We start from the raw sequence: 14,988 nt of genomic DNA, 5'->3' as shown, positions 1-14,988 counted from the left end.
AAATCTCACCTACATATGATGTTAAAATACCTTAAATATTATAAAAAAAAAAAAATAAATAAGAATCAAAAACAAAAACCTTTCACTCCTCCCACGTTCTCTCTCTCCCTCTTCTCATTTTCTAAAAAAATGTGTTCATACACACAAAGTATGTAGGTAAATGCTAGTTTATATTAAGATGAGAGGTTGTGCTTAGTTTAACAATGAACTTGTAATAACATGGTTCAAATTTAGTTTTTACGAGAATTGAAACTACGATACCTTAGAAATACTAATAAACTATTGCACTAAGTGACAATTAATTAATTTAAATTAAAAAGTAAAAAATTAATTAATATATAAATAGAAACACTGAAAAGGTCCAGAGCCCATAGCTCTTTCTCTCTCTGGACTCACTACTCGCTCTCTTAGCTGAGAAAATCTCACACTTCCCGATAAGACCTGAACGGCACCGTCTGGAGACCGCCGGAAGTTGTCGAGCTCAGTAATTTTCCGGCTCGGCCTCTCCGGCAATGTGTAACTCACGCGCTCTGGTTGCACTTGTTCTGCTTCTTCACTCAGTAGTAGCTCTGGTCTCTGCGCAGGGATCTAGTAAATGGAAAACACTTAGCGGTAATCCTCTACAGCTCCGGCCTCTGTTTTGCTCCATGTATTATAAATCTTACTTGAATTTTTTGTTAATTTGTGTTTGGTTGCTGAGAAAATGGAGGAACGGGGATTTATTATGAGACTGAGGAAGTTAAAAATAGAAAGTCGTCGCTTAATTGCGTAGTATCTAGTGACTGTGCATGTTTAGTGGAATTAAGTGTATTGCTTGTTGAGTAGGAGGAGAAAGTTTGCAAATTCATAGACAAAGGAGAAGGAAAGTTTGTGATCTTCCTTTTTTGTACTGCTTTTTTCCCTGATTTCGATATTCCAAGCCGAAAAGCCGCTTAATTTATACAGACTGAAAGTGACACTGAGATTGAATTCGAATTCCGGCCAGGTCTTGGAGAATTGGTTTTTCCAGAGTATATTAATTTCCAGGGATTGTGAAACATGGGTTTCAAAATTCGAACGCTTTTAATCGCGTACGTCCTGAAGCGACGATCTTTTGGAAAGTTTTCATAAATTTCCAGTGATTTCAAATGGAAACATTTGCAAGAGTTTGCTTCTGCTGCCAATTGGGGCTCTAATATTTTTGTAGTACAACTTTTCCCCACTATATGTTCGGTGAGCTAACTGGATTGGTTCGGTTTGCAGGAGATCCGCCTAAGGTTGTAGCACGCGGAGGATTTTCAGGGCTCTTTCCGGGTTATAGTTCTGCGGCCTTCAGTTTGGCGTTGCTCACAAGTTTACAGGATGCAGTCTTATGGTGTGATGTTCAGTTGACGAAGGATGGAGCTGGAATTTGCTTTCCAGATCTCTTGCTGAATAATAATTCCAATATTGACATGGTCTTGCCAAAAAGGGATAAAAGTTACCTAGTTAATGGAGTTCCTACCAAAGGATGGTTTACTGTGGATTTTACTTTGGACGACCTAGCATCTGTTTCTGGTGAGTGCAAATTGTCTGAAACTTTTTCTGCTATATTGTTAATGGTCATGATTTTAACAAGGCTGTGCATATCCAAGTTATTTGAATATAGAGGTAGCAAAAAGGAATTTGCTTTTTTTACCCTCTTTTTATTTATGATTTATATGTTTTTATGTACGGTTGACTGTTGAATTTGAAGATTATGCCTTTTCATGTTCCGTTTTCAAGGGAATTTTTTCTTCTTATTTGCTTACGTGGGTGAATTAATTATGTTGCTGCCTCTACATGGTGAAACATAAAATTGAGTTGGAACAGCACAAAATAATAATGAAAATTTACAGCTAAACCCAACCCCATTTCAAACACCTCAAACTCACAATAAGAGTCCAAAATCACATCAAAAGATCGAAATTCAAATTTTAAAACTTTGCAATCCAAACATGTCATGTTTGATACATCGTACACCTATAACAATATATATTTTACTATGTTGTGTACGCTACATATGTACAATTTCATAAGTAATATTTACAATGTTACAAGTATATCTGAGATAACATGCTAGCTTGACCACCTCATATACTACTTCATGTATTTATGTGCATAGAATGTATATATCGCGATGAAAACAAAAGACAATGTGTATGTTAACTACTATTTTGTATTGTTGACAGAAACATTCATGTTGACTCCTATTATTTCTTACCGATTTCTTGTTACCCATACAGTTACTCAGGGGATATATTCTCGAACTAATAGGTTTGACGGCAATCAGTACCCAATTCTCCTTATCGAAGATGTTGCTACGCAATTCAAACCTCCAGGCTTATGGTTGAATATTCAGGTATAAGATAAACTATACCTTTCTCTTGTCTTTAGAACTGTGCACTCATGTTTTAACCTTTTTCCTTTAGATTTCTATATTTGTTTGAAGCAATGTCTTTTCTCTAATGCTTTTGCAGCATGATATCTTCTTCTCACAACACAACTTGAGTATGAGAAAGTATGTGCTTTCTGTATCTAAACAAGTGGTTATCAATTATATCTCATCACCGGAGGTGGCTTTCCTGAACAGTATCAAAGCACGGGTTAGTCCGAGTGCAACAAAGCTGGTCTTTCGGTTTTTGGGACAAGATGAGACGGAGCCTTCAACCAACCAAACTTATGGTTCTTTATTAAAGAATCTCACATTTATCAAGACATTTGCCTCCGGAATTCTAATTCCTAAAATTTACATATGGCCTTTCACCAAGGATAATTATTTAGAGCCTCACACTCCAGTTGTAACGGATGCTCATAAAGAAGGGCTAACAGTATTTGCGTCAGATTTTGTGAATGACTATCCATTAGCTTACAATTACAGTTATGATCCAGTGTCTGAGTACCTGCAATTTATTGACAATGTTGACTTCAGTGTTGATGGTGTGCTGTCTGACTTTCCAATGACAGCATCTGAGGCCATAGGTAATTTTCTTTTTCCTGTTCATAAGATTTAGTTCTTTTTAGTACGTAGCGCTATATCATTTGAAGGAAAGTTTTAATGCATCGTGGGATGCATATAAATGACCAAACAATCTAGGTACTGAAATCAATATAGCTCCTAATATGAACAAATTTTTTTTTTCTACTATGATCCCTTATAACTGATCTAAGTTGGTTATAAATGTTTCACAAGAGATCACAAGGAAAAACTCGTGGAAAGTTAATTTAAACGTTAATTATTTGTTGCTTATTTCAACTTAAAGAATTAAAGTTGTGCTTGATGATGTTGATTTCTCTTAACTACTGCAGATTGTTTTGCCCATCTTGGAAGTAATGCTTCAAGACAAGGTACATCATTGTTTGTCATGATAAGATTTAAAAAATTGACCCTTTCTTTCTGCTGAGTTGATATACATAAATTCTGACTTTTTATAGTGACATGCGCAAATACCTGAGCATTATTGCTAATCTATTCTTTCATCTATCTCATGATCCAGCCAAGCCATTGGTTATCTCGAAATACGGAGCAAGTGGAGACTTACCAAGTTGTACTGACTTGGCATATGAAAGAGCAATTGCAAATGGGGTAGATGTACTAGATTGTCCTGTACAAATATCCAAGGATGGAATACCATTCTGCGCAAGTTCTATAAATCTTATAGATAGCACGACAGTTGCTCAATCACCTTTTAACAGCCTCACAGCGTTTGTTCCAGAAATTAAGGCTGGCAGTGGAATATATACCTTTAGCCTAGCATGGAAAGACATTGAAGGCCTGACCCGTAAGTAGAGAAATAGAGTAGAGTCTCATTTGCTTGCTGATCACTGTGGCATTGAAATTTACTGTTTTATGTATTTATATGATCTCTTCACAAACCATAGAACCTTTAAGGCTATATGAGATTTCATTTTTAAGACATCCGTTTCATAGATTATGATATAACTCAGACTGGTGATGAACATTCCTTTTTTTTTTTCTTCCTTTTCTAAACAAGTCATTGGTAAAAGTTTCCAACTTTCTAATACACCTGTATTTCTTGAGTGCCACTGAGTTTTAATTTTACACATGACCACTTACCTTGATATCTTAAATTCTTATATGCCATGTAGTGAGACCCTTTTCAAGAATGTTTGTTACCTCATAAGAATTCATAAACAAGAAAACTTTTCGTGAACAATAATTTGACTCTCTGTATTATCTTTTTTTCTTATTTTAACTGTAGCAACAATATCAAATCCCTGGTCAAAGTTCACGTTGTTCCGGAATCCAATGTCCAAAACTGGTGGCAAGTACTTGACATTATCTGATTTCTTGGCCTTGGCAAAGAGGTCAAGTTCTCTTTCTGGTGTCTTGATCGACATAGAGGTGGGTATTTGCTTCATCTTTCACTGCTTGGCCTATGATATGATTTCATGCTTTGGTTGTTGGGAAGTTTCAGTAGTTATATTTCCTATTTGGGACTCCAAATACAGTTTCACCGTGTCATTATCATTCTCACTTCTTCCCCATCCTGCGCTTCTTTCCTTACAACTTTAAACCTGGCGTTGGGGATCTCGTTGATGGGTGGATATGAGAGAGCTAACTAATGGTTGCAAATATGGCTGGATAATATATCCTAGTGGAGTTAAATTGTAAATGACTCATCTACAGTCATTTGTTTTGGACATTGGGCTGGTTCAATGCCCAAGGTTCTGTTTCTCAATGGTCTGAAGTGACTTTTTTGTTCATTGTCACCCCAATTCGAACCTTTGTTATGGCGGTAACATTTTGTTCATTGTCACCCCAATGGTCTGAAGTGACTTTTTTGTTCATTGTCACCCCAATTCGAACCTTTGTTATGGCGGTAACATTTTGTACTGCTTTCTTTCAGTATGCAGCGTATCTTGCAGAGAAGCAGAAATTAAGTATAACTGATGCAGTCATGAATACCTTGAGCAAAGCAGGTTTTGATAGTCAGACAGCTTTAGATGTCAAGATTCAGTCCGCTAATAGTTCTGTTCTGATGAAATTCAAGGAGAAAACCAGTTATGAACTTGTTTACAAAATTGAAGAGGAAATTGGTGATGCCCCTAGTTCAACTATTGAGGACATCAAGAAGTTTGCCGATTCTGTGGTCATCAAGAAGGCCTCTATCTTTCCTGAAGTCGAGGCATTTACCACTGGTGTAACAGATGTTGTATCAAAACTACAAGCCGCTAAGCTTCCAGTTTATGTCGAACTCTTCAGCAACGAGTTTGTGAGTCAAGCATGGGACTTCTTCTCAGATCCAACTGTGGAGATCAATTCATTTGTCTCGGGGGCCAATATTGATGGTGTTATCACAGACTTCCCCAAAACGGCGGCGAGATACAAAAGTAAGTGTGTACTTGTATACAATCCTTTCAGGTCCGACTGATATTAGATACATCAGTGCTTTGGAGATTATTACCGGGAGGCAAGTCCATTTTAGCCGCTAAGATTACCAAATATACGTCAGCGATTAATATTTTGGTGCTTGATTGTTGCAGAGAACCGGTGTTTAGGTAAAAAAGAAATACCTAACTACATGAGTCCTATTCAGCCAGCCAGTCTGATACAAGTTGTTACCTCTGCGTATTTGCCTCCTGCTGAGGCTCCAAATCCACCCCTGAGGGAGAGTGATGTGATTGAGCCACCTTTGCCTTCCGTTAACGCCCAGGCTCCTGCGCCAACTGGTGGATCTTCAGTGGCAGCTTCACCTAAACCTTCCGGGCAGCCTAGGATTGCCGCATGCTTCTTCCTCTCGTATCTGGCTATGGCGATTGCCGCTCTTTTTGTGTTCTGAAACTGTGAGGCAGTTGCTCATATATTGTAAGTTACCCATCTTATTGCTCTTGCTTTGGAGCATTTTGCTGAATGAATATACCGGGGCTAGCTAATCATTATTTTATTTTTAACTTGACTACGGAATAGCCGTGCATTCAGGCTTTTGATGTTGTAGGTAATTAAATTCCTCATTCTTCTCCTCGTAAATTTCTGGATATCTTCATGCTTATTTATGCCGTATTTTTTTTATTTGGTGGGTGTATTTGTACTCATGAATCATCATGTATTCTTTGGGTGTGAAAGAGTTTTTATCGTTCGTTTATAGCAAACCATTAGCCCCTAAATTCATCAAGTGGTTGGGGATAAATTTCAAGCTTGTATTCCACACGACACGTATTGGGTTCGGATAACTTGAGTGCCCTTGAAATGAAAAACCAGAAATTTGGCTTCTCCTAACTTCTTGAACTATTAACCACCAAATTTAAAGTAAAATAAAAACTCATATCCCATCAGTGTTCAAAATAAATCTATCTCCAATCTCCATACACCAAGAAAGGCCGTGGAAAGAAAGATGTATTTTCAGTTTTTTTTTTTTCCCGAAGTTTAGTAATGATGATCTAGCTCGGTTTAGTCTATAACTAGAGTTGTTGCTCGTGCGTTGCTGCGGGAATGTCAGATAGATTGTAAAAACACTGCATTAATGGATGCCCACTGAAGCCACAGAATTTCAAAACCGTCGCAACTGATGGAGCGCATAGACCATGCTAAGCCATTTAAAATCCAACCACGAAACATGATCAATACTAGTGGACAAGATGACCAGCCTCTGTGTCATGATTTAAAATGTAATTTGAGTAACAACTTGATATCCGGTATACATTTCATCTGATAATTGACTAGCACACGATAATGTGACTTAACGAATCCAACCAAAGATTAAACTGCATACAAGGAATCTAAACCATATATACTTTATAGGTCATCTGCAAATGTAAGGCATTACTTACATGAAACTCAAGCTCCACTGATCTGCAACATCGTTATTTAATTTGCAAATCAATGTATAAATTGTAATATGCACTTGAGAACAACCTTACTTAGTCAATGAATGCATATTACCACAAATTGTCTTTCTTTAACCTTTCCTTAACACATCAATAGCGATCTCAATGAAAGGTAGAACTAAGCATTGAAGCATTCAACAACTTGCTTAGCTTGTATGTATTAATAATCAATCAAGGCATCCAAATGATTGCAAGTCATAGGAAAATGTACACATACGCCAAATATTCATTCATGCAACTTAACATATTATTGTCTTCTGAGTCATGGTTTATTTCCAATTTCATCAATTTCATCAACCAAACCACGTATACACGAAAGACAGAAACGCTTGAATAGATTCATACAAGTTAACTTAATGCTCAAAATTTTCTAATCATGAACAATATGATTATAAAAGAATTTATACAGCTATCACAAATAAGTTAATGAGTGTGAAGCCCAATTTTCTTTCACTAATTCTCTCACTTGGGCAAACACCCATTAATATATTCTTCTAGAGAATGTACCAAATAAAATTGCTTCATATTTTAGACATAGTAGAGTAGATACCAAAACCAACATAAAGTTGTCAAACAGAATTTCAATAATAAGTTCAATTACTTTGGAATTTACCATAATTAGTTCATAACTTTAATTTTTACTAAAATTATACAGATCAAACTAGATATACTTATCTTCATATAATACTAGTATATGCCCACACAAAAAATGTGAAAATTTTCACTTTGGTTGTTAAAATTGAAGGAGAGAGGAAGAGATTTTTTTTTTTTAAATTTTAAATTAGAGATGATAAACTTACATGTGAGTGAGGTTTAAAAAAAAAGAGCAAAATTTTGTTTTGTAAAATTACGTTATTGTCCTTAACTTTTTTGTTGTGATAGAAAACAAAAATGTCTTTTCACCCTCTTTTAGTTAACAAAGAGAGTTTCATTAATGTAGTTTTAGATAAAAATATGGAGACGTTTTAGGTCCAAATCGGAAGACGCCGTAACAAGCGGCACAATAAGTCTTAAAGCACTTTTTAACGCAGAAGAAGCCCAAGCTTTTAGTTAGTTAAAAGAGGTGTACGGGGCGATACAACCAGCAGTAATAACAATCAAAGCCGTAGGTGGGTATTCAAATAAAGGGGAGCACCTTGCTATCATGAAAACGCCAGCTGTTACCATAGTCTTCTTAGAATTGATTTATCCGAATCTATAACCACATTCTCTCGTTCTCGACTTTTATACAAAGTGAAATCGGTTATTAAAATTAATGAATTACGCATATCGATGTACTGTGGGTTGCTGGCCCAGCTCAACGCTATGGTCAAATCCAGGTTGCAACCTTGAATCGGAGTTTTCATGCTCATACCAACCAAAATTCACTACGGGTAGGGTGAGAATAAGAAGGGTGGATAGCCTTGTAGATTTGTTCCCATGGTTCAATCCTTCCCAGTAAAACGCGGCGTGTTCGAATTCTGATCGCTTTTACGCGAGAAAGGGGGACACCCTCTAACCAGGGGCTGTTTTTCCGACAGGAGCGCTAAAGCCCTTGACTCCTCCGCAGGTAAGCTTGTTCTTCTTCGATATTTTCTTCTTCGTTTGTGTGGATGACTGATTGATGCTATGTGGATGTAGGTGAAATGAGTTTTTTTTTTTCAGTGATGTCTTTAGCCTTTGAGAAAGGAAGGCAAGGAAGCTAGCCTATGTGGAATGGAAGAAAGAAGTCAAGCCCGTAAAGCAGAAAAGTGGGCGCCGGCCGGTATTTCGACCAGATATCCCCCTAAAAACCGTAAAATCGGGGTGATAGCTCGACTTGGGAAATGGGAGAGAGATCAAACGGATATAGCACGTCCCATTTTTTTTATATGAAATCCACACTTTGACACTGTTGGGAACAGGTTTCGCCTTTCTCATCGGGCCTTGGCTTTAGGAGGTTTTTTGGAATGTTCTTGGTAGGTGGTTCCACTTGTTCAGCGCGGGGGGGGGGGGGGGGAGACCTGTTTGCTCAGAGTTCGGGGCGGAGATTGTTCGTTGACGGCTCGTCGAATGAAAGCGGAGCTAGAGGTCTTTTTACTTTCGTTTGGGCCATGGCGGCCAGTGCTCCTAAGATCATAGAAGCAATGCTGCAGAAAAAGAAGATTTGTTGCAATGTAGCCATAATTACAATTCATGGCAAACAATTAAGAAAATTTGTAGAACATTAGTAGACATAATATGTTGAACATATCAAAACTTGATTTCATTTGATGACCATTAGACGAGTTATTCGTCTGACTTAAATAAAGACACACAATCTACTAGAAAAATTTTGTGCATCTATCATGAATCTATATATTTATACCAAATTTAATTTCATATCACTTCAATTTCGAGGTCCACATGAAGCTCAAGAAGTCCAATTTCATCCTCTAAATAGATATCATAGCTCAAATTGAAAAAACTTACAAGCATAATACTCAAACAATGTGTACCTGAGCAATCCTTGAATAATCTTCATGGGTCCAATATTTTACATCAACAAGTCTCATGAAGAGACACAAAAATACAGCATGATGCAACCGATTTCCATGCCTCAAAACCACAAAGTATTATAGGGCTCTTAATGGAAATACTTGTAACTGAAGACATGGTACCTAATCCCCAATAAACTTCATGAAACTAGATTAATTTACACATGTGCTAAGAAAACTAATAAGTCAATAGTACTAGATTATATGTGACAAGAGTACCTTTATGGAAAATGTCAACACATGTAGGCAGATGAAGCTTACATAATTCTTGTGAGCTAGAACTCATATTATGCCATCGTAATTAAGCTAAAAGAAACAATTTGCACATGTGAGCAAGAAGATTACCCCTTCTATCCTAATTAAGATGCAATGTTGCTTGAAGTAACTTAAAACACATTTCCTGCATCAATTAAGCGGTTGTCGCTTGCTTAGTTGATACAAGACATTGATCAACTCCAGCCTAATTAAAACAATACAAAAGTCACATGGATTAATTAGTTGTAAGTGACTAAATTATGATAACCTGATTCAAGCTTTGAGTCAACAAATGACATTAATTTAATAGTCTTCTTCATGACTCCCTTTGATATTCAATTAATCACCTGAAACCTGACCGCATAAAGAGATTAATTACATATAGAACAAGTTGTATAAGAACTATAATATCACACTTTCACCATCAAGATGTCAATACTTATGAGAGAACATTATGGAGCTAATTGCTTAAAAATTGAAATACTTTCTGTTGCGAAAGAATAATACAATTGCTTTAATTCAAAAGTCAATTTGTGATATCACCTAAATGCTTTCTTAAGTCAAACGGGTTCCTTTTGTACCTTTCCTTCCATAGTACAAGACTAGTAAACATTAGCATTAAAAATCATACATTAGTTTTGTAAATAAAAGAACAAGCAAAATTCTTTTCTTCCAAAGGAAACATTTCCAATACATGCCATATATTAGCCTTGAATGATTACTCCTTCCCTTATGGCACATAGGAGTTGACTGATTAAAGCATTTTAAATTCTTTAGGCATAGAAAAAAACTAAAAAACCACAATACAAGTTTGAAAACTCATTCTTATCAATTAAGTCACATGCTTTGAATGAATTCCATACCTCATGTGCTTCATATGTTCACCACTTCTTTATAAACATATATATAATCAAATGACCAACCATAATTCTCAAATAAAAATAAATAAAATACAAATAAGAATTGTCACATAATTACTGCAAACTTGCCACTAGATGCTTTCTTACACATTCTTGAAATGAAATACCCATACCTGTAATGCTATACACGCTAACAAATGTAGTCGAAATTTATATTGACTTACTTTCATATATAGATACATATAAAACTTAGTATATACATTCCTGCAATGGAACTTTAATATATCTTACCCCAATCATATATATATATATATATATATATAGGCACAATATACCAACAATAGTATTGGGACAGTCTAAAAAGAACCAATTTCGTCTACTGTAGTGAGAAATACGTCAAGCAATATTTGAATTGTTATGCCTCTTTCTTAATTCCAATATTTAGGTTACAGTCAAATTGAGTTTGAATATTCAGTTGCTTATACCAGTTCGAAAACTTTCAATGCCATTGAAACAAGGAAAAAAACAAACTATTCCAGATAATAAGGAGATGTCACGGCATAGGTGAGTTCTGCAAGAAGCAATTAATTGCCTTACGAAGTCATCGCAAAATATTGTCAATAATCAACACCAAAAGGAAAAAAATTCTACCATAAACTGATAATCCAAATCGAAGTGATGAAACACAACGATCTGTTTTGGCAAATGATGGCTTGCTAAGTGGGAAGGCCGCATCAGTTTTCTAGTTGTAAATGGTAAAACATTCCAACCAAAAACATTAATTAGCATGAAAATTGAAATAGAAAATCTGAAATATGCCACGGTTTTCATTCGTAATTATCCAATGAAGTGAGTAATCAAATTTTCTTTATCATCCCTTTATCAGAACTGTTGCTGGCAATCAAATTTGACTAATCAAATTGGCTTTTGAAAAAAATTACATGTACTTGCTTGATCAAAATACCAGCGACCTCCAGACTTCGGTGGTTCAACCAAACCATATTATATGCAATAAAAATGCCTGCATGAAAATGCTATCAACAGAACCATATATATGCAGTTATAATAGGTATGGTTTGGAAAACTGTTGGAATTAGAAGCTTACTCCACGTTTGGATCCCACAGTAAAATATTTATATGATGCCACGATTTGTATATATGCTTCTCCGCATTATTATAGGATTTCATCATATAACTTGGCTTTGATACAAATTGTTAGCCTTATATGGCCGTATAATTAAAACACAAAGGAGTTGGCATTAAAACACAAAGAAGGAGTTGGCTGGCCTGATTCCAACGACAACCATGGAAGTCAAACATGAAAGGATGAAAGGTGCGGTAACACCAAATTAAGTCTTCTACAAACACCTAGCCGGATACAACCACTTTATGGGAAGCATTCTGTTGTGTGTGTCTAGGGCTTGCAGAGTATTTATAGGCAATAGGGTTCCGTCCATAAAGGAATCTCAAATCTCAAATTTTAAGTCGATCCGTTAGGTATCATAATTACATATAATTATGGACTCCATCAATCTTAATTGTATTCTAAGACTCCTAATATAAGATTGACACATAAGATATCAAATCACAACATCTACATTAATCTCCAATACTACATTTCTATTATATGTTGTAGATCATTTAAAGGTTGATTTGTATTTGAAAAAATCCAACATGTCAATGATATTGATTTAAGTTAGCGTTGTTGGAGGAGTGAAATAAACTTATCAGAGGCTGCACCGGAAAAGATCCTAAGTGTCATATATATGAGAAGAAAAGAGAAGAAAAGGGAAAATTTTCTTTGTTCCCTCACTTTCTTTGACTCAGTTTATTCTATCTTTCTCCTAATTATTCAGATGTTGCCATCGCGTAATGCTTTTGTATGAATGATGTCAGTAAACGGAGGTTTTCTAGTTATTTTTCTCATTAGTGACTTGAAAGTTGGTCTTAATCAAGATTTGTGGTACTGATTTATTCACATGACAAATGCAGTCCACCATATATGATTAGGTAATTGAACAGTAAATAGAAAGATCTCAGGATTAGGTATTTTTTTAATGCAAAATAAAATAAGAAATTAATTGTTAGTACCTAAATTATAAGCAAGAGCAATTTTGGTCACATTAGTTAAGCTTGAGTGTGATTTCTGTACATTTTTATTTATCTGTGTATTATGAAGTGAAGATAGAAAAGGAAATATTTTCCATGATATGGTTGTCACATTTCACCTAACCATTTTTCCATAAAATAGTTTTCAAATTTCGAACTATTTTCGCACCTTGGCAAACAATTCACTTTTTGGATGTTTCCATTTGCCAAAGAACGTTACTTTTTTTTTTCTGTGAAATTGGTTGGAAAGAAGTACATGTAAACTTCCTTTTGGCAAGACATATGACGTTCTTTTCAAAGTCATGTTCTTGTCTAATATGGCAACTAAAATTAGAAAAGTTAAGGGAAAAAACATGGGTGATGAACTCAATCGTCGTGAAAAAAACTAACACATGTATTTATTTTATTGGCACGAAACGTTATTATAGCGGTATATCCATACCATGTAAATCTTTATCCTATGTATGGGCTGGTTTAAACGAGTACACATCTTGATAATTAGTATTAAGCATTGCATTAAGCTAGACCCACTGGAGACTATTTTGTAGACTATTTTGTAGAAAACATTTTTACTAAGAGCACATTGTTGTAAACTAACCTAGAAAAGTAAGTGTGTGTGTGTGTGTGTGTGTGTGAGAGAGAGAGAGAGAGAGAGAGAGAGAAGGCTCATGTGTATGAGACTTGTATGTTCACCCATGGCCTTGTATCTTTATTTATACTAATTATAATAAGCTTTCTTGCCTACCAATTAATACAAAACTAATTGGGATTTTACTTTAAGTTTACATATTCACATTCTTAATTGATAATACCGTGTTTACAGGACACTTACAAATTTGATTGATAAGTCAAGTACTTTTTAGAAAAGAACTAGAAGTGCTTTATAAAGAAGTACCTAACTGGTTTTTCTTCATAGTGCTTTTTAAGATTTTTTCTAAACGCTGTCAAAAACAATTTTTGCAGTGAGATGCGTTTTAACCCTTCAGAAACAACTCCAAGGTTTATGGACCACGGCCCTACTGGCTTGTTCAATTTTCTTGTCTCATATCATAATTCAGTTTATTTCATCAGATGTTTTCGTATAACATTGAGTATGAAATATGAGTTATACACACACATATAAGGTCAGAATCAAGAGACATTTTTAGGGTCCACTCCATATGTGTTTGAACGATCTACTTGTTTATCTTTTAGATCATTCCACAATGATCATCCTTATCAAAGTTAATCCGAATTTAAAATCATATGACCGATGTAAGTCATTTTTGTGTTACTTTGTAAAACCATATTCATTCGTTTCTTCATTACAAATGAAATGTCTTAATTGTTTTAGATTTTTTTAATTTTTGACAAGAATGGTAATGATGAATTGAAATATAAACAATTTGGATCCTTGAAAAAAAGTTACGCAAGGAACCAGCGTAAAACATGTGTCCTTGGTCTATACCTATATATATAAGGTTAGGATCCAAAGACATATGTTTTTTATACACATTTTAACAAATGTTTTTGTTGGGCCCAAAATCGTAATGTAATTCAAAGATTCAGTCATCGACCTTTTATCTCTGACCTCAAAGATCATGTCTACCAAAAATTTCAATGTTTCTTTGTAGAACTGTATTCGTCCATTTCCTTCTCTTAATATGGGGTTTGCATCTAGAGATACATATTTTTGACACACATTTTTGTGGGCCTACTCCGTAATGTATTTCAACAATTCGAACATCATCTATCTTTTATGTCATCCCTCAAATATCATGTCTTCTAAAAATCACCCAAATCCAAAATCATGTGACTGTTGGCTTAATTTTAGTGTTTCCTTGTAGAATTGTATCTGTCAATTTTCTTCTACAAATGGATGTCTTCACGGTTTTGAATTTGTGTCTTTTTTTTTTTTTTTTTTTTGTAAAGATAATCTATTAATGATAAATGAAGACTATTAAAAAAAAATTTAAATGATAGTAGCCATAAAAGCATATGTCAAAATGTGTGTTTCCAAATCCTAATCATATCCATGCAATTATATGATCATAATTCATAAAGCAAATAATGCAGCCTCAAGTTCAATGAAAGAAACAGAATCATCTCGTAGGAAGGTTCTTTAATGGAAAGACAAAATATCTGGCCATGGTTTATTTGGGAAGCAACATCAAAGATTGTTCCCAGAAATTGCGTGTCCCCCACAACATATCCAACTATCCAACGCATGCATAAGCATGACCCAGGGACCCCATAAGCCATTAGCCTTTTCGTTCTTTTTCCATCAAACGCTAAAATAGTGGCATTGACGTTTGACCATATCATGAGGCGTGGCACTCGTGTAAAACAGCTATTAAGGTTCCCAAAACCTCAACACTACCCCCACAACGTCACCACAACGTCCTGCAGACGTCATATATATAGAGAGGTGTATCATGTAGTCC

General features: G+C 35.3%; 1 protein-coding gene across 1 annotated transcript; it reads left to right on the top strand.

Moving 5' to 3' along the window:
• The first annotated feature begins 359 nt into the window (after window positions 1-359).
• On the top strand, window positions 360-6,031 carry LOC103951440 (glycerophosphodiester phosphodiesterase GDPDL3). Its single transcript, XM_009362803.3, has 9 exons — window positions 360-612; window positions 1,243-1,536; window positions 2,244-2,359; window positions 2,478-2,979; window positions 3,307-3,345; window positions 3,495-3,779; window positions 4,221-4,363; window positions 4,869-5,352; window positions 5,506-6,031. Exons 1-9 carry the CDS (start codon window positions 513-515, stop codon window positions 5,799-5,801), a joined length of 2,259 nt encoding a protein of 752 aa, XP_009361078.2. The 5' UTR covers window positions 360-512; the 3' UTR covers window positions 5,802-6,031.
• The last annotated feature ends 8,957 nt before the right edge of the window (window positions 6,032-14,988 follow it).

The sequence above is a fragment of a genome, unplaced genomic scaffold (genome assembly GCF_019419815.1).
Source record: "Pyrus x bretschneideri cultivar Hongxiangsu unplaced genomic scaffold, Pyrus_bretschneideri_v1 Contig66, whole genome shotgun sequence".
NCBI lineage: Eukaryota > Viridiplantae > Streptophyta > Magnoliopsida > Rosales > Rosaceae > Pyrus > Pyrus x bretschneideri.
The sequence above is the reverse complement of the archived record's forward strand: the minus strand, read 5'-3'. Positions and strand labels throughout refer to the sequence as shown.

Coding starts and splice junctions, on each gene's coding strand:
- LOC103951440 (XM_009362803.3), top strand. CDS start 513: ATGTGTAACTCACGCGCTCTGGTTGCACTTGTTCTGCTTCTTCACTCA. Junction 3,346..3,494: donor AAGTAATGCTTCAAGACAAG/GTACATCATTGT, acceptor CTCATGATCCAG/CCAAGCCATTGGTTATCTCG. Junction 5,353..5,505: donor AACGGCGGCGAGATACAAAA/GTAAGTGTGTAC, acceptor TGATTGTTGCAG/AGAACCGGTGTTTAGGTAAA.